At 45.3% G+C, this 26984-nt stretch overlaps 1 protein-coding gene across 2 annotated transcripts in view; it reads left to right on the plus strand.

The window, feature by feature from the left end:
• cdh11 (cadherin 11, type 2, OB-cadherin (osteoblast)) overlaps positions 1-26984 on the plus strand; it is a 78780-nt gene that overhangs the window by 45920 nt on the left and 5876 nt on the right. For both annotated transcript variants that reach the window (XM_035173491.2, XM_035173492.2), the window contains exons 3-12: positions 7513-7590; positions 7676-7915; positions 8644-8783; positions 9407-9701; positions 12465-12584; positions 14322-14489; positions 18302-18489; positions 23964-24077; positions 24367-24506; positions 24991-25127. In XM_035173491.2, coding sequence (XP_035029382.1) covers positions 7780-7915; positions 8644-8783; positions 9407-9701; positions 12465-12584; positions 14322-14489; positions 18302-18489; positions 23964-24077; positions 24367-24506; positions 24991-25127 — 1438 coding nt within the window. In that variant the 5' untranslated portion in view covers positions 7513-7590; positions 7676-7779. The remainder of the gene's footprint in view (positions 1-7512; positions 7591-7675; positions 7916-8643; positions 8784-9406; positions 9702-12464; positions 12585-14321; positions 14490-18301; positions 18490-23963; positions 24078-24366; positions 24507-24990; positions 25128-26984) is intronic.

Below are 26984 nucleotides of genomic sequence, written 5' to 3' on the forward strand. Positions count from 1 at the left end.
GTGTGAACAATGGCAGAAATAATTGGCTGCTAGTTAACGGAATGTGTTTCCTCTAGAAAAGACTTTGTTTATTTAGCCTCCTTCAAATTAACATAACGCATCACAGCCTTTTTTTTCAGAGACATATAACTTCTTGGTGGGAGAATTAAATGTGTGGTTTGCTTTTTTAATTTCCCCTTTTATTGATCCGTAACAATGTAAAAAATGTAATTATGAACGGGGAGAAACCTTGTGATTTGTATGGGAGGTGGTGCTACACAGTAAGTACACACATCAATCTACAGCGGAAATATTATAACAGTCGACATCTATAATTATAATGATAAATGTGGCACAATGTCACCACAAGTTTTGTGTTGTTAATCATCGGTTGGATGAATTCATACTTAAATATTCAAAAAATAAGTTTTTATAACGTTAAATTGGAAATATTGGAAGTAAAAAATCAAGTTGGGGGTAGTTGGTAATTTGGTGTCATATGGCAACATTGCGTAGTTCCAAGTACCATAAAAAACACATTTTCTCTTAAAGCACCAATTATATATTTATCATCCGTCCATGGAAAAGGAGACAAACAATTATTTTGCTCAAACAAAGTTAAGTTAAGTTCTGTATTAATCTTTGATGGTTGCATTAGTGCGTCATAACTCTTTAAGAGCAGAGAATAACCAACCATGATTTCTGTTATACCTCCTCAGTGTGTTTGTATAATACACACACGTTATATCCATGTATTTATTAGACTTTTGTTATATAGCTATTGATGAAAATGATATCCTCCCCTCAGCAACAGATTCAAACGATCAGACTCAGCTGCACCTTCACACGTGAGGCTGTGATGTGACGGAGACACTTTCAGAAACCACGTCTTCTCACACGACACCGACTGACAGAGGGAGAATCTCTCCCTGTAGCCGGGCTCTTCCTGCATGCAACATCTATTCAGACGCTTTTTCAGAGAATCAATGACCTGCGTGTGTGTCGTTCGCTCCGAGGCCCCAGAATAAAACATGTGATTTACCAACTGTCCTCACTCCCTCCGAGCTGAGCGCGTCCATGTCCACCCGCAGTGGCCCGTCTGCCCCCTCTGTTCACGCAAGGGCGTCCGTGTCCTCGTGGGAGAAGCGTCTGCGTCTCCCCGGAGGAATCGTCTCTCTGCCTCACAGAGGAATCTGATCCTCCTCGCTCAGTTCTCTCCGTCAGGAATATATCAAAAGCCCTGCGACACAAAGTGCATTACCTTTAGAGGGATGGATAACGGGTGCTCGTGCCGATCAAATCTGCCGGTGATGTATGCCTACACCTTTTTTCACCGCGCCATGCAGCATCAGAGTCTGTGATTATGACCTGTGCAGACGTGTCATTGGCCTTTTCACTGGGTTTGTGCCACAGGAAGAAAATACAGTGGATCATGTCTAAATTGCCGCACGTTGATTTATGCTTTTTCCATCAATTCTCCCATTCAACTGTCTGATAGTACAGAGGAAGAGAGGACGGAGCATTTAGTACACCATCATTATAATCGCACGCTCGTTAGATTACATGACAATTACATTTCTCCGTACATGTTACTTTGATTCCAACGTTCGGGACATTAAATGGGAAGCAGAACATTTAGAATTAAATTTGCTTTCATGTAAAACGATACTAACGATGTTAAAGTGAGGCTGATCGGAGATAATAGTTCAGGAAAAAGTGTGTGTGTGTGTGTGTGTGTGTGTGTGTGTGTGTGTGTGTGTGTGTGTGTGTGTGTGTGTGTACTGGAGACGTGGGGTCTTGTGGATGGTAATTAGCACTTTTATTTCACTAATGGCTTAACAGGAATCAGCAACTGCTACACACACACACACACGCGCTATCAAACTCACACATGAATAACACACTCACACAAACACAAACACACACACACACACTCGCACACAAAGCGAAGACGAACTTTGCAGTAACTGTGCAAGTCTGTTGCCATTAATACTCATTTTCATGACTGCTGAGAAAGCGCTGCGGATTTTTGTTACACCCCCCCACACGCACACACACACACGCACACACAGATACACACATCGACACACACACCCGCGCACAAAGGCCTATTAGGTCCTCTAATTGAAAGGCAATTAAGCCTCGAGTTTCGTGGTGTGAGCTAAACGCCGGGTGTCTGTTTTCAGCACCGTTCTGTTTTTAAGCTTTTAACAGACCACAAAGAGCCGGTTCACCGAAACGAGACACTCGGAGTGAACTTTAATACACTGACTCTCCGTCTGTCTGCACGTCCTTGTGTCTCTCAGCGTCCTGTGACCCCCTGACTGATCGCTCTGTCGCCCTTCTCTCTCTCTCTCTCTCTCTCTCTCTCTCTCTCTCTCTCCGGTGGTCACGTAGCCATCTTTCCGTAGCTAAGTCTGCTTTTTTTTGTGTCGGTGGAAATCTTGTTTGCTTCCTCAATTATAAGGATTCCGATGCATGTGCTTCAAAACCAGCAACACGGAAACAATTTATGTGCTTTTTAATATTTGCAACATCACAAGCCTGTTTGAAATTGACTTGACGTTTGTTGGGACTGAATCTCTGACACACGTCTTTATTTCTGCTGGTTCGCCCTCCTCCCTCCTTCCTCCTGCCGACTGGTGGGTTCATTTCATCCTCATCTTATCTCATCTCTCCTCGCAGAACATGTCACTTTGAGAAAAACATGCATGTACATAAAAAAAAGATAAGAGAAGGGGGAATAACATAGCTTTGCATTTACAGCAGAATGGCCTGGGGATTTGTTTTGGAGAGTAGGAGGTGGATTTATACAGTAAGAGAAAATCTCATTTTAAACCTCACTCCCCCCCTGTCCTCACAGCAGCATAAACAGAGGAAGAAAAATATCACATCTGGTTCAAATAGTTGTTTGAGGTTATGGGAGGGTCCGCTGGTCGCAGGTCTGATCCTGGCTGATCTCTTTGTTTTGGGGTTTGACCTTGAGTTCTCAGGCAAGGTCTCCAACACACGTTTGTCTGTTTAGTGTAACCAGCGGTAGTAAAGTAGACAAAACCAGTTTAAGGTTCACATTACATAAATCCTGGCTCTTCTAGATTAGATCAGTCTTGTTATTTTGTTCCCTGTTCGAAATGAGGCACCGAGCCACAGTTCTCTCCCCGGCGCCGCCATCTTGGTTCACGTCGGAACGGGCTCGCCGCGGTGCCAAACGACACCGATGTGGCAGGAACACACGAGGAAACTGTGGCTGTGAGAACACAGAAGGGACAAATGTCGCCTCCAGGCCGCGCCGGGGGAGCAAACAACACATTCGACATCAATTCCCCCCCGTTCGTCTTGGCCTGTTAGCTAATTCAGACATAATCCTTTAGTCCCGTGGCTCCGGGGACACTCGACTCTGCCAACCGTGTGTCAGCATTCAAACAAGTCGCGGCAGCCATGACGTGTTAAAACTCTGATTATGAATTATCATTATCATAAATACGCCAAAAAGCCACTTTCCCAGTGTTTGTAACAGTCGACATTCATCCACATGGAAAATCCGCCTTTGAGCCACATCAGCTTTAGGGATAAAGAAACGTCCCCGAATACCAAAATGATGATTTCATAAACACCACGTCTGGTTTTTCAAGATCAGACCAATGTTTGAAAGTTGTTAAATCCAATGGGAGAAGAACAGAGACACACATTTATCCACATCCCCCCGTTTTCCTCTTTACAACTCTATGTATGGATTTGTACATGAGATCGACACATTCCTGACACAGGTGCAAAGTGTGGAGAGACTCAAAGACAAGTCCCACAAAGTGCTGAGGTTTATATACGTGATGAATGAATCACCTTTATTACTTCTGACTTCCAGACAGAGAAACAAAGAGAAAAACTGGGGTTAGGTCTGTTTTTTTTGTGTCCAGGCATTTTCCAAAGTTATTTTAATGGCTGCTGTTGGAGGTTTGGCTCAATAAGGAGCGAGGGAGAGAAATTAAGGAAGAGAGAGGAAGAGGGGGAGAGAGAGTCTTTCCCTGCCGACCCAGATGCTTTGTTAATCACCGTGTTTCATATTGTTATAGATTTTGGTGCAAAGTAAAGGAATTTAGAGATGAAGGAGATTAAGTTGTGATTCATATTAGAAGTAATACATGATATCTGGATATTAATACTTAATAATACCAGAGAGTAAATGGAATAGTTGAACCAATGACTTACGGGAATTATCTTAGCTTTAAATACAAACTTAAGGTGCAAATCATATCAAATAAATAAATGTAATTATTACCATAACTTTGACTTGGAGCTCCCGTCTTTTAGCAACAGACAGACTTGGTTATTAATAGTCAAACACAGGGTGTGATTGGTCAGTTGTTGAGGATATGTCAGCCGGCGGGTCTGTTTTTAACCCCCCCGCTCTGACCTCTGCGTGACACACACACACACTCAACACACACACACTGTTTGTGTAGCTGCGCTCTAATGTTAGCCAATGAATCACAGGAGTCTAGTCCAACACTTGAGTCATGGATTCACAGCAACGCTCCGAGCCCGGGGGAACGACACGCACGACACACACACACACACACACACACACACACACACACACACTATGCTGTTCATTGGTCTAATGTGACTCTGGAGTCACGTTTTCAGAGAGAGGAAGTGGTCTGGCCAAAAGGCACGCGGACCCAGGGGAGTCGTTATCACTCCGCTTCTGTCTTGCATGTGTTCCGTCTCTTTCCTCTTCTCCCTCTCTCTCTCTTAGACGAAAGAATATTGTGATTATGATGCAGCGTTCACAATCCAAACGCTCCTCTGAGTTTATAATGGACAGGAGGTTTGTGTGTGTGGCGGGGGGGGGAAATCGTTTTGCAGCTTTGCTTTATTTGAATTTGATAGCAGGGTCATTTCATTGTCGCACGTCATCACATTCGCAGTCGGGCTGAGGATTTCAGAGCGGTCACTCTGCGGCTGTCAATCAAGTTCATTATTCGTGTTTTTCTTTTTTTTGTTGGACTCGACACATCTGACAGGTTTTCAGATAAAAAAAACCACATGACCAATATCAGGGTATAACAGGATGTCGGTGGAAGCTGTTTATTTTTGGACACGTTTTATTTTTACTTGTTAAACACACCTGACACCTAATTTGACGAATCAGTGACAGTTTCAGAGCCTGTTAATAGGTTCTGCTGCGCGTGTGTGTGTCAGCTCCGACGCACAACAAGTGCACACCGGGGTTTATAATTGTTTTTGGTGTTGTTGTTCTTAAGGAAATTCTTTGAAAATTCCAGCACGTTCTCTGTTCACGTCCACAACTTCCCACCTGCGAGTGACAGTGTCCAAGAATAGATACGAGTTCTCTACTTGTGTTCTGTTTTCATGGCTTTGTAGACAATTTGTTTTGGTGTAAATCCTGTTCAGAGATAAACCAACTAACAGCTTTTTACTGAAATTAATAGTGTTGACTCTTCTTATTATTTGATAGTAACTTTGGGGCCTTTACAGCTTTGAGTAAAATAGATAAATTAATCACGATTCTCCTCACACAGCTTCGTCTTTCTCTACTTTTCTATCGCATCTGTTTCTAACTTTGCTAACTTTTATCCCTTTTGTCTCTTAAATAATTGTTGTATTGTCCTCATGGTTATTTCATTTTAGTCTCCCTTGTACAACTGAGAGGATGAAACAGCTTTAAGGTTCGAGTACAAGTAAATGATGGACAACGTGCGCGCACACACACACACACACACACACACACACACACACACACACACACACACACACACACACACACACACACACACACACACATCTATCTATCAGAGGACTCAAGGATAATTAGTCAGATGATGAGCCGGTATGGGATTAACTGTCAACACTTCCTGGTTGGCTAGTCATGTGGACAACGGGAGCCAATGAGCCCCGAGGGAATAATCTCATCTACTGAGCTATTGAATATTAAACACACAGACACAACATCTGTATGGTCCAGCTCCAAAAAAACAATTTGTTGTTGTAGTAAAGAGACTCGTGCACAATCGCTCCCTCTCAATGTTTCCACAATATCCAACACTATGAGTTTACGTGGACAACAACATGGAGGACTTGCAGCCGTGTCCTAAATCCCCCGTCAACCATGTCCGGGGCCATGATGGAAATTCACAGCACATCCAGCTGTGAGCAGATGATGCATCAGTATCTGACTAATGGACGACACAGTGATATATCCGACTGTCGACGTGCTGTTAGTGTGGGTCGATTAATTGACTTCATCGTCTCACATTAGGAGTAATTAGGTGCATGTGTTTCCCAATTTGCACGAGTGGAACACATTTAAATTCCTTGTCTTCCACCTGATGGACGCTAATGCACGTCGTCCTAATGGACGTGACATTAAACCATATAATTATTACAACAAACACATTATATTCTGCTTGTTTCCTCTTCCCTCATTTGTAATAACTGCGCACTGCAACATTTTCCTGAGAAACAATCTCTCGAGTCTGAGCAGAACAATAAAGCGTTAGTTGGAATGAAGTTGGAGGAATTATGGTATTGTTGTATCGTTGCATCACATTTTATGAGAATGGCTGAGGTTTAATAGTTGGGCAAACAAAGACTTCAGGGTCTAGCCCCACCCCTTCTTCACCAACACATTTAAACCTCATCATTCCGTAGTCATGACTGGACCAGATCCTGGAAAAGCAAAGGACCGGGGGTTTCCTGGTCCGAGGATCTGACTCGACCCCCCCTTTGGCCCCCGGAGGCCTCTGCAGTCGGCTATTCACTGGATCTTGGCATCGTCTGATCCATTCCTCCGTTGCTCTCATCACATTTATTTCGCTCCGTGCTCGTACGCGGGGTCGTTTCATTAAACTCGCACCGAGGGCAGTTCATTGACATTCATCTCGGGACCCGAGCAGTGAGAAAGCAGTTTCTTGCTTCACAGTTCAGGACTGATGATGGACAAGCTGAGGTTTTATTTTGTTTTTTGCACGGATCAGATGTGGTCTCTTTTTTCCTGCTGATTCATTCACTGCGGAGACGGAGAGATGCCTGAGTCATCCACAGTTTTCTAATCTGTCTCCTTTTTAGCAGATCCCACGTAAAGAGGGTCCGACGCCCTCGTCCAGTTTAACTCATTCTCACATTTGTTTTGATTACATTTGAAAAGGCTGTAACTGGAGCGGGAGAGCGACCCTGTGCTGCACATGAGCTGCAGCTCCTTCACTAAATCAGTCTGTGTCTAATTGAATTAAAGCTAATGAGGTTGCAGACACTGTCTGAGTAATTAGTACAATGTCCTAATCAAGACAACAACCATTTAAGAAGCCAGATCTCCGACTGCAATCGATTAACATTACCCTGTCTACACAGGCAGGAATGATCCATTACTGAACTGTTTGTGTTTTTAGTTCGCAGCGTTAAGTCAATTTGATTGCTTGCAAAAGTTTTGATTAAGTCGTAGTTTCTTAAAGCTTTAGTTTGATTGTTTTACTGATTATTAACCAAGCTACATCCTCCTCTGTTCTCTTCCAGGCTCTGTGATTGGAGGAGAGAGGGAATGAACAAACTGTGAGAGCGAAGAACAAGGAGACGAAAGGCAGCAACGTGAAGGTTTGTGATGAGACCCGACAGCAACAGGCCGCGTCTCAGCTAATGAACCAGAAATTCATCAACAACATTTCGTTTGCCAACACAGGACATCACCTCGGTGGGAGCGGCGCTCCGCTGAGAGGCAGCAGAGAGCAGGGGTCGGAGTGAAGCGCTCGGTTGCTCAGGTCGGACGAGAAGCCAACGCTGAAGATGAAGCGACAGGGCCTCGGGCTCCTGAGGGCCCTCCTGGTGCTGGTGGGAGTTTCTGCGCTCTGCAGTGTCGCATTAGGAACCCGGAGAGGAAACGCTTCCTTGGATCAGAGGAGCCACAGACACAGAAATCCAGGTTCGAATATGGAATTAATAACCTAATGTGTGTTTACCTGCATCTGAAAAACACCACTTCCTGTTCATGGCATCTGTCGTTCAAACTGACAGTGATGCTTTCATCACTCTGTTCTGTCTGGATGATTGGTCCATCCAGGCTGTGAACAAAATGTGAACTTGAGAAAAACTTAATTGTTTATTCTCATGGAAAAGTACTAAACTTGATCTGGACTTTCTGGTGTTGGATAATCCGATATTTTGACTTCATGCATTAGTTTTCTATCAAATTACAGTTGTCATTTATCTTTCCTTAACTTAGTAAGTCATTCTTCTCCGATCAAAGCTCCCTTCACTTTTTAGCCGAGGTTTAAACGGTGCTGCTCCTCAGCCTGCTGGCCGCCGAGCAGCTGCACTGAAACGGGTCAAGTGCCCCCCCACCTAAAAAGAACTGCTCGTTGGAAGTGTGTGTCGTTCCCCAGCAGCCACCCACATTTTCTCAGCTGGGATTTGAACCAGTGATCCATAATTCAAAAGTGGGCCTCTCTGCTCGGGAGGTTACTGCCTCCCACCCACTTTGAGTTGAGTTCAGCCTTTTGGAAAATATTCTCACAGAAGGAAACTCGAGAGAAAGAAAGAAATGCATTTCATTCAAGTCTTTTACATTTGTCTCTAAGATTTTAAAACCTAGACTTTAAGCCCACTACGAATGTGTTGTGTTGGTTCTAATGTGGACTTGTGTACTTGCAGGTCACTTGTCGTTGCACAGACACAGACAGCGGACGGGGAAGGAAGGACAGGTGCTGCATCGGTCCAAACGAGGATGGGTCTGGAATCAGTTCTTCGTCATTGAGGAGTACACCGGACCTGACCCAGTTCTGGTGGGCAGGGTGAGTATCACAAAGACGATGAAGAGCCTCGTCTCTTCGCCGGAGCAGAAACACAATTAACTCCTGAATAACGGCGTGGACGTTTAATTAATAGCTGCCCCGTCCTCCGGTGACAGTCGCGGCCCGGGGGCACGGAGGGTGACAGCAAACTCCAAACAGGATTGAAATGTGCGTTTCTCGTTTATCACGGAGAGAGAGAGAAAGAGAGAGGTCATGCTCACGTTCGGGGGTGAGGATGATTGGTGGCACTCCTCCACAGCGACATCGCTCAAATGCTGCAGCGGCTTCCATAAACAACAAATACATCATATTTCTTTGTGCACGGGGTTGTAAAGGAAAACCTCGTGTTTAATTGAATTTTTTTTTGTTATGACAACGTTTTAAATCTCTTACTTATTAGCGTTTGGCCGTCTCCACCCCCGCACATCCACTCGCCTGTCTATCGGAGCATTTCAGCCTCTTTCATTCACAGAATTGACAAACAGAAGCCTCGTGGTACTTTTGCCAACGAGGCTAAATGTCTCATCTGTCACTCTTTCTCTTTCACTTGAAATCCAGATGTGGGCAGCACAGAACACGTCTCACGATTTGCATTATCCTTTTTGTTTTCCTCGTCTCTTCAGCTCCACTCAGACGTAGACTCGGGCAAAGGCAACATCAAGTACATCCTCTCCGGCGAAGGCGCGGGGACGATCTTCGTCATCGATGACAAGACGGGCAACATCCACGCCACGAAGACCCTGGACCGCGAGGAGCAGGCGCAGTACACCTTAACGGCCCAGGCAGTGAACAGAGACACTAATAAGCCTCTGGAGCCTCCGTCAGAGTTCATAGTGAAAGTTCAGGACATCAACGATAATCCTCCAGAGTTCCTACACGGGCCGTACTACGCCAGGGTCCCTGAGATGTCCAACGTGGGTGAGTAACAATCTCTGCTTTAGTGACGTGCACGTGGATGAAACCGCAGAGGAAAGAGTGTGGACAGTGCAGTTCATTTTTTGTGATAATGACAGTTTAGTAAAGGACAGAGGACCAAAAATGCACGAGTCAGAAGTTGTGTTTAAAAGCTCTAAATTGACGCTGTTGAAAATTCCCCCGTCCTGAATGCGAGCTGAGACCAGCAGATTTATTTTCTGTCCTCATATAATTTGATAACAACGATGATTCAGACGAGATAATGAAATGTCATCTTATTCCGTCCAGGGAAAAATAAAATCTCCTCTGTCTATTGAGTGACATTTGTTAATAAAGTCACTGATGGACTTGGTGTTGTTTGTCTGCTAAACAGCCTTTTTCATACATTATTAATTATGGCAGTAATCTGAACACAGGAAGTGTGGCAGAGAAGTGGATATCAGACGGGGCCATTAGCCGACACATGCAGCTCCTGCGTATATATCACTTTTCCTTCTTTTTCTCGTGTGCACACAAAAGGGGAAAAAATGAGCTGGGAAATATTTAGCAGTGCGTTGGCATGGGCAGCAGCTCCAGCCATCTCCTCGGAGTCTTCTTACTCAGGGCTTGTGATCCTGATAGATTTGTCTTTCCAAATATTATGCGGTCTTGGAGAGTCTTCAACCCCTGAAGGCTGACCTGAACTGAACCCCACTGGCAGTGGAGCTGCCTGAGACTCTGAGAGCCGGAGAAATCCCTCCTCTGAATGAACAGGACTTCCAAAGAAAGAACTTCTGAAAGGACGTCTCAATGAGTTCTGTTCAGGGCTTCTTTCTCCTTTTTCTCCCCTGCACATCCGCTTCTTAAGCTCAAACCTGAATACTGAAGTCTGGCAGGGAGGAGCCGCCGGTTGCTATCAGCCTCAACGACTGAAGAAGAGAGACAGAGGGAGAGAAATGGACTGACTAGGTCCATGTTCCCTCATGGATGTCAGAATTAGATCAGACGCAGAAGAAAGTCGTTCTCAAATTAACATTCTTGGTAATTTATCGTGTAGACTTAAGGTAGCTGCCACATTGAGAATAGGGAAACTTACAGTTGCAGAAACAATGGAGTTCATATGGGGAAAGTTAGTGGTTCTCACAATATCAATAATGGGAAAATGAAAAATAACCACATTTGATTGACGGTCGAGCACCAGAAAAACCAAAGAGCACATTCCCTAAATCTCAATATGTTATGTTTTGACTCAAAAACTTTACCAGTTGAGTATAAAGATAATATTTGAGTCTCTACTTCCTCAGTTCCTTTAAAAAGCGACTGTTTAACACAGAAGCAGAAGTTGAAACCAGGTAGAAAAAGTTGGAGTAAGATGCAAAAACAAAGGACACACTTACAAAATCATTAGAAGCTAACATGGTGGCCATTTATTGAAAGTACAACCAGAAACACCACAGGACGATTTTCTATATTCGTACGTGAAACATATAAATAGAACGCACCACCTACAGGCGACGGATGTTACAGCTGCGGCTTCACACTGTGATTACGTGTGTCGTCTGTGGGAGATAATGATACGACAGAGGGTGAACTATAATTTGGGGAAGAGACGGAGAGAGGGAGGATATTTTTAGACGGAACAAGTTTGGTGGAGAGAGAGAGAGGAGTTCGTGCATGGAGAGGGAGAGAGATTTGGGCCGAGTAAATCTGGCTAATCAAACCAGTGTTGGGTATTTGACTGGCTCAAATCCATAGCTCACATTTCTAATTGGTTTGGAGCTTACCAGCTTTTCCTGCTGTCACACACACACACACACACACACACACACACACACACACACGGCATAATTTGACAGTGGAAAGCCTCAACTCCCCGACACTGCAGCTCGACATCTGGATGCAGAAAGAGAAGATGCACCACATTTATATAGTGTGTTTCTCACAGCTCTTTACCACGTACGTCTCATTCAACCAGTCACACGCACACACATTCACACACACACATTCACACGCACACATTCACACACATACATTTACACACAGAATCAGGAGCAGTTAGAGGTTCAGCGTTTTGCTCGAGGACACTTGGACACGCTCTCAGGAGAAGGAGACACCATCCGCTGGTTAATGCAAATCGTAGGACTTTTAGTTCGGAGAGTTTCTGCGTGTGACTTTTATTAGTTGTGTCACATCTGCAAAAAAAGGAAAATTTCAACAATTACGCGATGTTAATGAAAATGCATTTCACACTCCTGCAAATTTTAATTTCATTGAGCCTATTTGCTCAGCTTCACTGTGTCAAGCTCAGTTAAGCGAGACTTACTCCGAGTGAATTGCTGTTGTCGTGTGAAAGCGCCGCATCTTCAAAGTGTCAAATATTTTATTCTTTTGGGGGGGGGGGGACCAAGATGAACTACCTTGTTTTGGAGTTTGACAACCATTTCTGATTATCCAGAGGGTTTTGATGGAGTTTCATAAATCCCGGGGCTGTAGCACTGTCAACGCATCGAGGGAATATAATGTATTTAAAACACTCAACAAAACCACGGACGATATTGTCGAGCGAGTGTTTCCAACCCGACAATGATGAAACGTGGAGAAATGATTGTGTGGACCTGCCTCACGGGAGCAGAGGGAGAAGGGGAGAGTGTTTTTTATTTCCCTTCTCTCCTCGGCAGGTGAATCGACACACTCTCCGCGGACAGGCTTGTTTGTCAAACCGCTCTTGAACCGAATCCCTGAGAGTAGAGTTGTCTCCTGACTCGTCGTGTCGTGTCTGTCCTATAGGTACCTCGGTGATGCAGGTGACAGCTACAGATGCCGATGACCCCACCTACGGCAACAGCGCCCGGCTGGTGTACAGCATCCTGCAAGGACAGCCGTATTTCTCCGTGGAGTCTCAGACAGGTGAGGCTGGAAATAGTCTGCAAGCATCTACAGGCTTACAGCTGGTGATGTAGTATCATGCAACGACACAGAAACAAAGACGGGCTTATGGGATTAGTCTGACACACGCTCGCTGAGCAACATCCTGCAAAACACCCAATATATAGTCACATGACAAGTTCCTCTAAACATCCACTTCAGTTTAAATACTAATCACCACAAAATACTGTCACGTCATCGATATGAATGTGTATTCACACGTCTTGAAGCAACACTATTCGACTTTTTTAAAGATTGAAACAGCAGCTTCAAAATGAGTGTGTTGGTTCAGTGGGTGTGAATATGGAGAATGTTTCCTCTTTCATTCCCACTCCTCGCCCTGAACGTACGATCTCCTGTGAGACGTGAGAAACTGATGGAGGCAGAATCCGGTCCAGCAGGTTGAGGAGTGAAGCTGAACTGTAGAGGAGTTAAAAAGACGGAGAAATCATTAAAAACACAGAGTTTATCTCCAATATTCAGCCGGAAACTTTAAAAAATATGAAGAATGCTGAACAGAGTTCGGTGGATTTGTTACAGCCGCAGCTCTTCTGGTTGAGGAAGCAGAGGATCATGGGTAATATCCATCGCTCGGTTGCGTTTCAGCGGAATAATGTCAGACATATTGGCGTAAAATCATAATCACACTATGCACTGTTGCATGTAAACATAGTTATTTCGTGGCTGAAGGGGGCGCTGTCGCTCAGTAAGAGTGTTGCTTTAACTTCCACGTCGACAAGGCAACCTGTGGAAACTGCTTGTTACTGAGACCAAAGTGAAAATGTTTCTGCAATATACAATATATTCTCCATATAAGTATTCATTGCTGCAGGGATCAGGTAGCAGCACGTCCTCTTCTCTGAAATTGGCGGGGGAAAGAAGGCGCCGCTGCAAAAGAAGAGGTCCCCGGAGTCCAGGCCTAATATTTGGGTTTGCATTAAAAGAAGAAATTGGATGTCAGGAGGGAGGTTAGGGCAGAGACGGAGCTACGCTGGGTCAGATGGAGGGAAGAAGAACAGAGAGAGGGAGGTTAGGGAGGAGGAGGAGGAGGAGGAGAGAGGGAGATCGGTTTAGACGGAGCAAGTTCATGGAAAGAGAGGAGTCAGTGCATGAGAGAGGGAGAGAGATTTGTGCAGAGTAAATCTGGCTAATCAAACCAGTGTTGGGTATTTGACTGGCTCAAATCCATAGCTCACATTTCTAATTGGTTTGGAGATTACCAGCTTTTCCTGCTGTACACACACACACAACACACACACACACACACATACACACACACACACACACACGGTATAATATGACAGTAGAAAGCCTCAACTCAACAACACTGCAGCTCGACATCTGGAGAAAGAGAGAGATGGAAAGAGAGCGGCAGCGGCGGCTGATGAATTAAACAGAAAGACAAAATTACCGGGCCTTGAAATGCAGGAAAACAAGACGTCGCACATGTTTCACTACAGTTCTGATGAGCGATGATGTGTTATCTTTTAAAGATCTTCTTAAAAAACTACCCCCTCTCTCAGGAAGGTAAATCACGTCGACTTGTTCTGTTTTGCCAAGCGAGACTTTTTCGAAGTTATTAATTTAAACGCAAATTCTTGAGATAATATTTTGAAATCATTTTGATGGAGGTACACGGTGCGTGGACTCGCACACGCTACACGCATACAGATGTAAAAGTGAGAGTTAACGCGATGTTTTTTGAATCTGTCCATTCAGGTATTATTCGCACCGCCTTGCCGGACATGGACCGCGAGGCTCGGCAGGAGTACGAGGTCGTCATCCAGGCCAAAGACATGGGCGGTCACATGGGGGGGCTGTCGGGGACCACCGAGGTTACCATCACCCTCACGGACGTGAACGACAACCCGCCCAAGTTCCCACAGAGTGAGTGCACACACACCTGCTGTCCGCGCATCGTCTGGTGACGTGCTGCACCTTGTTGTCAATGCACAAACATACGTGTGCATGATTCTGTGCATGTGCATGTGACCCAGAGGACAAGAAAACCAGGAAAGTCACTGTGGCAGGCAGATAGTTGCACCACAGTATTTTCTCCAGTCCACCTCGATGCCTAACAACCCTTCCTCTCAATCCGTCTCTCTTTCCCTTCACCCTGCCTTTCCTCGCTTGAGATTCTTCCTGGCCCCCCGTTCTTCCTCCTTCTCCCCCCCCCTCGTGTAGCTCTGAGCAGAGGTACTCCTGGCAGAGATTCAGCAGAGAAGCTGCAGGAATGGATGGAGAGAAGAAGCAGGGAGGAGGAGGAGGTGGGGGGGTGTGGAGAAAGGAAGAGACGAGGGCTCAGGATTTAGCCTGTGGAGAAGCTGAACAGGCGAGAAAAGAGAGGGACATGAGCAGAAGCAGTGAGGGAGAGAATATAAAAGACAGGGAGACGCAGGGAGAGAGAAAGAGGCTGTCAGAACGATCTCTCCACTTCCCGTGTTCTCCAACAAGCCGACTGTGTTTCAACGTCTCGCAGCGTAGAAGCTGAAATCTTATTTTGCCGGTGACGCCGGATGTCGGGGACAAATAACAGGCAGCGTTTTTGAGGGAAATTAGAACGGGTGTCGTGAACAAAGGGGCAACAGGGCTTCAGACGGGAACAAGACTTTTTCTGCGGGAGTTTCAACACTGAGGAATCCACATTGCAAACTAGAAAACCACATTTAAATTCACCAGATCTGCAGCAAATTGCTCACACTCGAAAATATCAGTCCCCCGAGAAAAAATGTGTGATCTGCAAATCTGAGAAATCAAGGGAAACGATCATGAGTCAGATCCACACCCAACATGTGATGGATTTATTTCTTGGCCCACGTCCCGGCCATCCACCAAGTTTCCTGGAGTTCTGATCAGTTGGTTTTGTGTCATGTGGTTTACAAACAAACAATCCTACACTTGTAAACTAATATAGCTATAGTGGTAACTTTGTGTTTAAGTCTGTGAGGATTCGTGTTTTCTTATCCAAAGTGGACAGAAAACATTTTTCCAATAAGACCACTACATATGTTAACAAAGTTCCTCCGTGCATTATTGCCGAATGTCGTCCGAGCATCACAGGCGGTTTACATCTGCGATACAAGACAACGCAACGAAATATCAATCTGTTGTGGTCGTGTGTGTGTTCGTGTTCCAAACAAAAAACACGCAGCGGCAGTGGAAGCAGGAACGTCTCCCAGATGGTGTGAATGAGGACAGTGATTACTTATTTAGTAGCTGGGCAGAGTACGTGAGAGCCGGGAGAGAAAAATTGGATATGAGATAAGCAAGTCAAGTAAGAAAAACAGAGTCCAGAGCGAGAGGCAGAGAAACGATGGGAAATAAAACTGATTCAAAGGGAGGGAGAGAAAAACAACGAGAGAGATAAAAACAGACAGAAAGGGAAATATGGCACAGCGTGACTCCCCCTCCGAGTTCCAGCAGCTCCTCTGCTTCCATTCATGCTGCTGGATTTTATTCTTTCACTCCTTGGCTTGATCTCTACGTCTCCGTTTGACACAGACTCTTTGTCCTCGTGCTTTTCTCTTTTCATTTGCACAACGAAAAGATCTTGGAAATCCCTCAAAAAACGCAAAATCGGCATCTGTCAATACAAGAAATCCTCAACGTAACTTCTTCTTGTGTCAGTGGAAGGATGTTTGATCCGTTTCCCAACATTTGATCGAAGTTACATTTGACAAGTTAAGGCAAAAATACAAAAGAAAAGCTCTGTGGTATATTCGGTGAAACTGAGAAAACTCATAGTGGCTCAGTAATTAAACAATACTGGGTTGAGAAGCAGCTGCTCAGTATTAAATTATACTTTATACACAGTCACAACACAACATGTCTGCCTACTGCAGCTACAACGACTAACTGCTACCAAATATCCTCGTAGAGCAAGACGTGTGTGAATTAAAATATTGGCAGAGGTTCATTTCAGTAATGAGTTTAGTGCTGTTAACCACGAAGTCCACACCCACCACAGTGTAATCAACACACGTTCACAGACACTATACGAGCTCCGTGAATGAACAACTCCCCTGTTAACTTTAAATCATCGTCACGTCCAACATTAAACTCTTCTTCAGTATCGTCTAATTGTCTATGTGCACAACAATAAGGTCACAAGAATGAGTAGTGGTTAATTAAGCTGTATTATTGTTTTAGTTTCTGTAATCCCCTAAAGTTAGTGAAGAGAGATTGTGGTAATTTACGAGTTTACATATTAAACAAGACATATTCTGCTCATATTCAGGTTATTACTCAATCATACAGTTCATTGCTGCAGCTCCTCCTTTCAGCCTCTGTCTGAAACACTTGGTCCACACGTCTCTTTTAACGTTGCTGGTTATCCTGAGCGTCTCCTTCCAAGGATCAGACATCCCGATCAAACGGCGCCACCACTCATGAACCCGTGAACTTTCTCCTAATCACTGGAAAGTTTAACACATTTTTCTTTTACCGGAAAGAAAAAACTTGAAACACTCGCACTCGCCTCCCCTGTGGTCCTTCAATGCAAACGCACATTTCCGCTCACAGCCAGGTATTCCAGGCCGCCGGTGTGTTCTGTCATACAATGTTTAACTCAGCTGCCAGGAGCCATTTAAGTTAAGCTTCTTAGCGAAAAAGACAGAATAGAACGACAGGAGAAGAGAGGGAGGAAAAGGGGGCAAAGCGAGGGCAAGGATGAAATGTGCTCTTAGCCAGAATAGGCAGGCTTGAGAGAGAGAGAGAGGGGGGGGAGGAAAGACTAGCAGGGGAGACAGGCGTGAGAGAAATGAGGGCGGACCTGGGGAGGAGAGGTGAGGATGAATGGGGGGGATTTGGAGGGATGGAGTGGAAGGGGGAGAAGCGAATGACAGAGGGGGAAGATGGGAAGGATGTGAGGCAGAGGAGAGAGCGCGCAGAGATGAAGAGGGAAGATGGAGAGGAGGGATTTCGTGAGGATCAATGGAGAGAGAAACCAGTGCAGGGCTGCAGGGTGGCAGCAGGATTTGGGGCTGGATGCATCACGTGAATCTCTCTCCTCTTCCTCTCGCTCTGGGGGAAAAAAAACAAACACGTGACCAAATCAATTTCATGATTCACGGGATTGCCACACGTGGACAAGCAGGATAAACATGCTAATGGCGTAAACCACATAGAATGACGAGCGCTCGAGTGCTCGGCGCCTGAATCATCGTAGATTGGAGGCGACGGCAGAGGAAGGAGGGACCACGAGGCAGGAGGAGGGATGTGTGAAGTGACAGATCTGGGGAAAGGAGTAGAAATAGGATGATGGACGGAGGGAAGAGGAGGATTTACGATAAATAGAGCAGAGATAGAAGAGAAGTGAAGGAGCGTGTGGAGAAAAGGTTGGAGGATGAGGAGTGAGAGAGGAGGAGAGAGGGATATAAAGGAGGAGAGAGAGTGTCGACATATGGTCTTACCGTTCTCACTCTGCAAGCCAGGTGTCCCCCCCCCTCAGACACACACACCTGACACTAAAGGGGGTATTAATATCCTCTGGGCCATATAAGACAGATGGTATAGTTCATGTTAATCCTGCTCTGCCCTCCAAAAAACTGACCCTGCCTCAGACAGTAAACACGGTGGCAGGCAGCCAGCGATTCTCCAAAGACCGTCTGAGGAGCGCTGAATACCAAAGCAACTTCACCGACCAGCCAACCACAGCCGGCTAAACTCTCTGCCTTCCTTCCTTCCTTCCTTCCTCCCAGGCGTGTATGCCATGTCCGTGTTGGAGGACAAAGTCCCCGGAGAGGAGGTGGGTCGGCTGAAGGCGAACGACCCCGACCTCGGAGACAACGGACTGGTGAACTACCGCTTGATAGACGGAGACGGAATGAGCATGTTTGAGCTGTCCACTGACTCCGAGACCAGAGAGGCTGTTATCAAACTGAAGAAGGTAAGAACGCTGTTCCACCCGACAAGTTAATATGACAAACATGTTCACACAGTTCCTTATTTACACATCCAGCAGGAACACAGCCACATTAGCATTCATTTGGAGTCACGATTTCTGAATATTAAGTCCAATATTCACTCTCCGTTTAGCTCCTGAGGAAATATCAGACTATTTAGCATGTAAATGAAATGCTACACTACGTTAACACCAAGTTCAGCTCATTGAAAACTATGTCTAGCGACTGTTTGTTGTGCAGGTTGTGGGATTCTGCAGAAAGTAGGTCTAGATTCCTGCTGCAGCCAAAGAACATTACTCTCAGGATGGTGTGAATGAACCGAAACAGCAAAGTTGTGGACCAGAAGCTAAACAATGAGCTGTAACGCACTGAAAAGCTCTGTTAGGCCAAGAGTCACTGCAGAATCAGATGGTTCATCATCACTATCGCGGTTTTTTAGACGTGCACTGAACTCTGGATATTCCCCTGAGATTATCCGGAGGGGCTGTATGTGAGAACGCAAAATGATGAAAAAGAGGAGTGATACATGTGGAAGATGCAGAGGAAGACGTTAACTTAAACGTGTACGAGATTGTCCCGTTGTCGTGAACACGTCTGACCCGGAAAACAATCTCCCGCTGCCTTCGTCATACGTGAGAGACGATGGAAAAAGGTCCAGACACAATTGTCCGGACCTCTTTCTGGAGAAGAAGGATCCACTAACATCGTCACATCGTCTTTTACACGAGTCCAACTGGCTTCTGATTCTAAAAACACCATTAATCCTATGTTAGAAGAATTATCTCAAAAAGTAAAGATGCCTGGGTTTTGATTCACGATTGTGTTGCTGATGTTTGATTTCACGGGCTATACTTTTCCTTTAGTAAATAGTTTTATAATAGCGCCTCTCTTGACCAACAGATATTGTGTCTCACTAAAACATGATGAAAACAAGACTTCACAGTGGAAAGAGAGAGAGACGGTATCAGTGGTTGTTGTTCCTCTGCTCGTGAAAGAAACCAGGACAGAGAACATTGAATTAGTTGTGTCAGTTTGTGGTTGAAGAACATTGGTCAGAATAAGTGTTTCGCCGATAGTGGCTGCTTCTACGAGCTCTTACGGAAACTATGTGTGCGTCATCGCCCGCTCCTCAGTTCGCCAGCACACAAATGTAGTGGAGACGGCACTTTTTTCGACTGCACAAAAGCAGTTTAGTGTGAGTCTCTCTCTGCCAGCCCAGATTTACGTCTGTGTCCAGAAAGGAAGATGTGCAGCGAGTGAGGGGAGAGGGAAGGAGCAGCGGGGGGGTTAGGGTTCTCCGTGTTCCCGTCGCTGACGACCCTCACGGTTCCTCATTGTGCTGGATATGAACACCGGCTTTCATGTGCGAGTGAGAGTGCATTAACTTCCATGCTTCCTTAGGCCAGAGAGCTCATCATCTGCACTGTGACTGTAACTCACACACACAGACACACACACAGAGAAACACACACGCACACACACACTCTCTATAACCACAGCTTTCAGTGATCCAGCTCAGCACACACAATTACTTTTTTCTCACCCTCCGTGTCTCTCTATTGCACACACACTCTTATTCTCTCAAATACACAGTCAGTCCCTCAGTCTCAAACACACACACACACACACACACACACACACACACACACACACACACACACACACACACACACACACACACACACACACATTGTTGTATGTGTGGCTGCAGGTCAGGATTATGCAGTGAGCTGTGGTTTCCTGCCTTTCACCCCAAATTATTTCATTTAAAACCATCAAGGCGCGGGAATTAAAAAATAAGAGTGAAATAAACACAAACATCGTAAAGAGAGTCGAATTCTTCTTCTTTTGAATTCTTAGTTTTGCATTCCTCAGAGATTAAACTCAACTCACACACGATTGCACCGAGGTGATAACTTTCTCCCGTCAGATTTACAAACCGTGTCCTTAATTCAGACTTGGCGTTCAAATGTGTAATTTAAAAGTACGATGGCACTTGTGGCAAGTTGCGTTTCCGGTCCAGAGGCAGTGACGTCGCTGGGAAGAGCAGTCGAGCAAAGATGTGGTGGGAAAATCTCTGACTCCATCAATACGAGTCTCATCTTTGTTTTCTCACAGCCGTCTGAATGAGGCTTTGGAGCTGGAAGATGCCGTTAAGACTGGTAGGGTTAGGAGCTCTATTCCTCACTGGTGCCACTGGGACTGAGCGAGGAAGTATAAAAAAAACTTTGAGAACCCTTGAGCAAGGCACTTAATCGAGAGATTTAGCAGCACTAGTAAACTATATGAGTGTTCAGGGGAGCTCTCAGGGGGGAATCGGTAAATCTAATCTCAGGTCGGAGGAAGAACTGAAACACAAATTACCCCCCCGCTACCTCCGTCTTCCATGACCAGTGCAAAACCACATGGGACCAGTTAAAAGATTTAAAAGAAGGACACAACAAAGAAGTCGTCTGATTAAATTTACTGATGAGCAGGATGAGACGGACCAATCAGAGTGAGTCATTACAGGCTGCAGTTTGTGTGTCTGTGTGTGTGTGTGTGTGTCTGTTGAGAGAGTTTTTCCTCCAGTCAAAGGCAGAAAACTGTTAAATCCTTGTGTTAAACTCAATAGAGGTAAAACTAGCCAGGACTGTGACCTCATTGTAAAAACAGTCTGGTGCACAGACACACACAGACACACACAGACACACACAGACACACACTTGCACACATGCAACCACATCAGAATGAAGTCGCGTATAGAAGCTGACAGTCGGTCCCACTTTACTGTTTCTGGAAAGTTCAACTGTTAGTTTTATTTTATCATTAACTCAATTAAATAGAATTGTTTGAGTGTGATTATAAAAAATATACAAATTGATAGTTTCACGAGTGTAAATCTTGTAATTTGCAAATAATTCAGCTCCACAAACTCAATCAAACAATTAAGCACTAGTTTCATTAACTTTCAGTTTGAAGACCACTTAGATTTTCAAATTAAAACAACTATAATTGAAGTAAACGTGTTTAAATTGCAGTGAGAAGTCAGAAGGAAGTATAATTAGAGGCTGATTTCTAAACACACAGACACACACACACACACACACACACACACACACACACACAGTGCCGCCCCACTTTTGCTCCACTCAATGTGATTGTTGCATCCTGATGTGTGTCTATGTACATGTATTTGCATGTGTGTGTGTGTGTGTGTGTGTGTGTGTGTGCGTGTGTGTAATCATTGTGTCTTAATGCCTCTCTGGGGAAATCAACACCTTTGCCCCCTGAAGGCTGCAGTGCCTCGCAAAAGCCAAACACACGCAACACACATACACAGGGACGCACACACACTCGCACACCTAAACACACTTTAAAATTAGCATGGGGAGTAGCCTTCGCTAATGTCTATTCTCTCGATCTTCCTCTCACACACACACACACACACACACACACACACACACACACACACACACACACACACACACACACACACACACACACACACACACACACACCTACACAAACACACAGGGATGAGCTTTAATCAGCTATTCTCTTTCAACTGTGTCCTGACGAAAGCAGTCCACAGAATATTAAGGAGCACTGTGAGAATGTGTGTATGGGAGAGAGAGTGTGTGTGTGCAGTGTGTGTGTGTGTGTGTGTGTGTGTGTGTGTGTGTGTGTGTGTGCATGTGTGTCAGGGAGAGAGAGAGAGAGAGAGAGAGAGAGAGCGATGGAGAGAGAGAGGGCAAAGGAGACGGAGAGAGAGACCCGGAGACAGAGGCAGCGTAACGCAAAAAGGAAAATGAAAGAACTGGGTCACATCTATTCTATTAGCATCGTACCTGTCATCGAGAGAACGCTCCGACACCAGCGAGTCGGCTGTGACTGAAAGAGAGGGCAACAACCCGTTGAGAGAGGGAACGTCGCTCCGGTATTAAGTCATTTGACTGAAAACCGCTCTGAATCAGATTAAAGAGCGACGGCGGGGCTGCTGTCAGAGGCATCACCTGCACATGATGGAAACTGGCATCCCGGGGAAAGGAAACCGTGACATGATAATCTGGCCGACACCTGGGATTAGATCCTTTTATCGATAACAAACGGGGGATGTTCTCCCGAGATTAACGCTGACACCGTTTTAAAGATGTGAAACGTCGTCGCACAGCAGCGCCCGGTGCTTAATATATGGAACGGTTAGTCTCTGTGACCATCTTAATCACTGGGAATCCCTGGTAAATCTTGTGTGTCAACCTCATAAATCTGTGGTATAGCTTCACTCCGCTTTTACAACGCTTCACACACGAGCCGTCTCTCCTCCCACTGGGATTTCATTAAGTGATGGTAGCCCGGAGATGAAAAGATTAAGCCTGCTCCTGGGATTATGCCAGTTCAACGCCCCTGTACCAGCTGGAAAAATAGTGGTGGGGGAAAGTGGTTATTATCTGGGTTAATAATACAGCAATTATACCCAAACGAGAGTTATATACGGTGATTATGGCTTCGACGGCGTGGCCGATGAGTCGCTGCCAGGTGCTGTCAGAAAACGCACGAGTCACAGCGGAGACCATCTCCTGGGTATTACAGCTGTTCTGCAACGACTGCCAGTGCCTCTGTTGACTTTCAAGTTTCCCCTGCACTCGGTACAATGAGAATAGAAATGAGGAGAAAGAGGAATATTCATGAGACGGCCGAGCAGACGATTTGGCCGAGGGGGTCATCGCTTTGTAATCGCAGTGGGACGGAATGGAAATGTGATGAAGAGGATTTGGGGGGTTTTGGAATCGAGCAACGCACTTCACAGCAAACACGCGAGTCAATTCAATATCAAGGCCGATAGAAGTCAGTGGGTTTCCTCCAAATAAACTGTAGAGAAGGTGAAAGGCATGGGCTCGATATAGAGATCCTGTGGTTTTACACATTGAAACTCCATATCAGGGATTTGTAATAAATTAAAAACCCCAAAACACAATGAAACTGTCAACTGGCTGTTGTTCTTATCTTCTGGGATGTAAACGACACGACCTTGTGACCCAGAGCTCTCACCACTACTTTCCATCACGTCATGTCCCAAACTCTCAAACGTGCTGCAGACTCATTCAGGATTGTGTTTGCATCAAAAAGCCCAAAGAAACAACCAAATCATCAGATATCCTGCATCGTATCATCGTCAGTGTTTGGGTTCCTCCAGGTTGTGTTGGCTGGTAACAGTAGTGATAGTCAGACTGCTGAACACAGCTGATGATACCCGTGCAGTCATTCATGTAGCCACAGCTCCCCCTAGCAGAAGACGGGGGTACAGCACCGGTCACACACAAAACCTCTGCAGTGGATAGAAAAAAGCTGCAATTGTCCTCAGTCCTCACATTCACAGCAAGAAAAAGACAATATCCCATTGTGTGTGATGAGAGTTAATATTTGATCAAACAGGGATGTTGATTGTACTGACTTGTACCCCCCCTCTCTCTCTTAGATGGTGGACTATGAAACTAAAAGGATGTACACGTTGAAGGTGGAGGGAGCCAACACCTATATTGACCCTCAATACCTCGCTTGGGGGCCTTATAAGGATGAAGCAACAATAAAGGTATGTGTTAGAAGTATTAAATATGTGTGTGTGTTGTGTGTGTGTGTGTGTGTGTGGCGATATGTGCACGTGAAAAGAAAAGTGCATGTGCAAGAATATGCAAATGTGGGTTTATGATGGCATAATAAACAGCTTGTATGTGTTTATGAGTGCGACTACACAAACATCACAAGGCGTTTTAACACTTCTGTGTGTGTGTGTGTGTGTGTGTGTGTGTGTGTGTGTGTGTGTGTGTGTGTGTGTGTGTGTGTGTGTGTGTGTGTGTGTGTGTGTGTGTGTGTGTGTGTAGATATCAGTGGAGGATGCAGATGAGCCTCCTGTGTTTGTAGCTCCCAGTTACACTTTTGAGGTGGAAGAGAACGCGCCCGAAGGCACCGTGGTGGGACGAGTCCACGCCAAAGATACTGACGTTGCCAACAATCCTGTCAGGTAACAAACACAAAGACACACACACACACACAGACATACACACACACACATATTCACTGAGTCAGGCTCGTAGCTGTGAGAGAATTTGGATTTCCACACTGGTGTAAAGTCTCATGGAACACTGCCAAAACAATAACTGCTAAATAGTATTCCTTCAGCTACACTGAACAAACAACATGAGTCGGGGAGAAGCTCGGCTTTAAACTCGTGCTTTTTATGCAGGAACACAGATTACACATGAAGACGTGTTCAAAAGGCTGGGGATGCAAAGTGGGATTACAAAAGGCACAGCCAGTTAAAAACAACTTAGAAAAAACAATCACTGGGTCTTTCAACAAAGTTTAACACGAGCCTCTAGACACAGGAACAGTAAAGATTAAAGTTAACGCCTCACTTCTTTTTCTTTCAACACATTATTTATCTTATGAATAACAGCACCATCATGTTTTAATAATCCTGTACGATGTGTTCGTTCTCTGTGCAGGTACATGATCCCTCGGTACACAGACGTGGAGCAGTTCTTCAACGTAAACGTAGACGACGGCAGGATTACCACGACGAGGCCGCTGGACAGAGAGGCTCAGGCCTGGCACAATATCTCTGTGTCCGCGACGGAGATAGGTACGAGTGCAGACACACAACCGCAGACACACAAACGCAGACACACAAATCTGGAATGAGCTTAACGCTTTGAAAACAACCTATACAGCCAGTTTGGTCATTTATTATAGTTTATTAACTTACTTAATCTTTTAGTTTAGGTTGTACAGATTTTATAAATAGGAAGCAAAAATACCGATGTAGACAATGACGGAACATTTGTATTGCAGGGTTAGCTTAAATTTGTGTGTCCCTAAGTCTTTCTTTGTCTCAAAACACAAGCTACAAACACAAACTTCTAATCAGCATCGCGGTTTCAAGCCCAGACTCAAACCAAATGCACGGGAATGTAAAGTGACACGGTGGCTGTGAGGCTGTCGGCACAAATCTACTGACGTTTCAGCCAGTTCGGGGAGAGCAAGTGGTTAAAGAGCTCCCGTCTCCTTGTGTGTGTGTGATCCCGGCTGTTGTGCGGTGTGTGCAGATGGAAGCTTCTACAGTCGATGTGCTGGTGTGGGATAGTGAGAGAAACTCAAAGATGCAACGAACAGATGGAAAACTTCCCACACAGGCACCCGGCTGTACATTTGCTGGCATCCAGAGCTAAACCTGTAATTTCTGCAGCGCTGGATAAACTCCACGACATATTGTGCAGCCGACTTTAAGTTGATTCAAGCTGCTCTGTCGTCCTCCAGGGTGAGACGGAAGTTTGCATTTTTGCAATGAATGTCAGCGGAGAGCTGTGCAAGTCCTGGTAAAGTAATAATTTATTCAGTTTAAGTCAGGAGGGATTGACTCTGAGGAGTTTGCTGTCCACTAAATACTTATTGGTGTGATTTCTGTTGCTTGGATCTGGTCGGCACATTAGTGTGTTGTTATCCCAGAGTCTGCAGGTTAAGTCAAGCAAAATCTGTGAATTATTTAATCGACTTCACAGCGAGTTTGTGTTAATTTAGCTCCTTTTACACTGGTCAAAAAAGTCCAGATCTACATTCACTCCCTGGTCGATTGAATCTGCCGTAGAAACAGGTTTTTATCGGCTTCGATCGGCAGTGGTCGAAATGTGACACCCTGGTGAACGCACGTATTTGGCGAGACAGCGAGGTGAGAGAGCGCCTCAGTCTTTGCTGCACTCATGACGTTGAACATGACGCATGAGGGGAAAAAGGGTGAACTCCTCTATCGGCAATGGGAAGGAAGTCGACCATGTTTTTAGCAGATTTACACATGTATACCTGCTCATTTTGGTGTAAACGAGCCATTAGATGCTCAAAAAAGATGCGACCAGAGAGAAAATCTGACAAAACGAGAGAAACTGTGAGGGGGAAAAGCACAAACAGCTGTTGAGACACCACTAACATCTCTACTTTATTAGACTGTTCACTTTAATTAAACAGTTTATTGCTCAGGATGCTCAGTAAAACAAAAAAAGCCCTTGATGTCGTGAAAAACTGCAGTTGAGGCACCACTGGAACGTTTTCGCTGCCCATCGCCACCACAAACACTCCAGCTAACTATACACCCCGAGAGGGTAAAGAGGGGAATGCCAGTTGACCCACAGTCCCTCTGGAGCGTTCTTTCCCCCGGCTCCAGCCCCACAAACCCTCCAGCCAGCGAGCCACAGTGGCCCCACCCTGGTATTCTGTGGTCGGGGCTCGAACTAGCAGAGCGCCGCGTGGTTTCCCTGTGGCGCGCTCGACGCCAGACGGCCAGATGGAACCGGGCTTGCCGCCCACAGAGCAAGGACCATTGCAGGCTACGCTAACCGCCGACAGGCCCTGGGAAGCTAAATAAATGCCTACTAATGACAGGGTAGTGGAAAAATCATACTGACTAGAATTGCAAATATGCAGAAGTCAGAAGAGCGGAGAGTGTAAT

Source organism: Hippoglossus stenolepis, chromosome 12 (assembly GCF_022539355.2).
Source record: "Hippoglossus stenolepis isolate QCI-W04-F060 chromosome 12, HSTE1.2, whole genome shotgun sequence".
Classification (NCBI taxonomy): Eukaryota; Metazoa; Chordata; class Actinopteri; order Pleuronectiformes; family Pleuronectidae; genus Hippoglossus; species Hippoglossus stenolepis.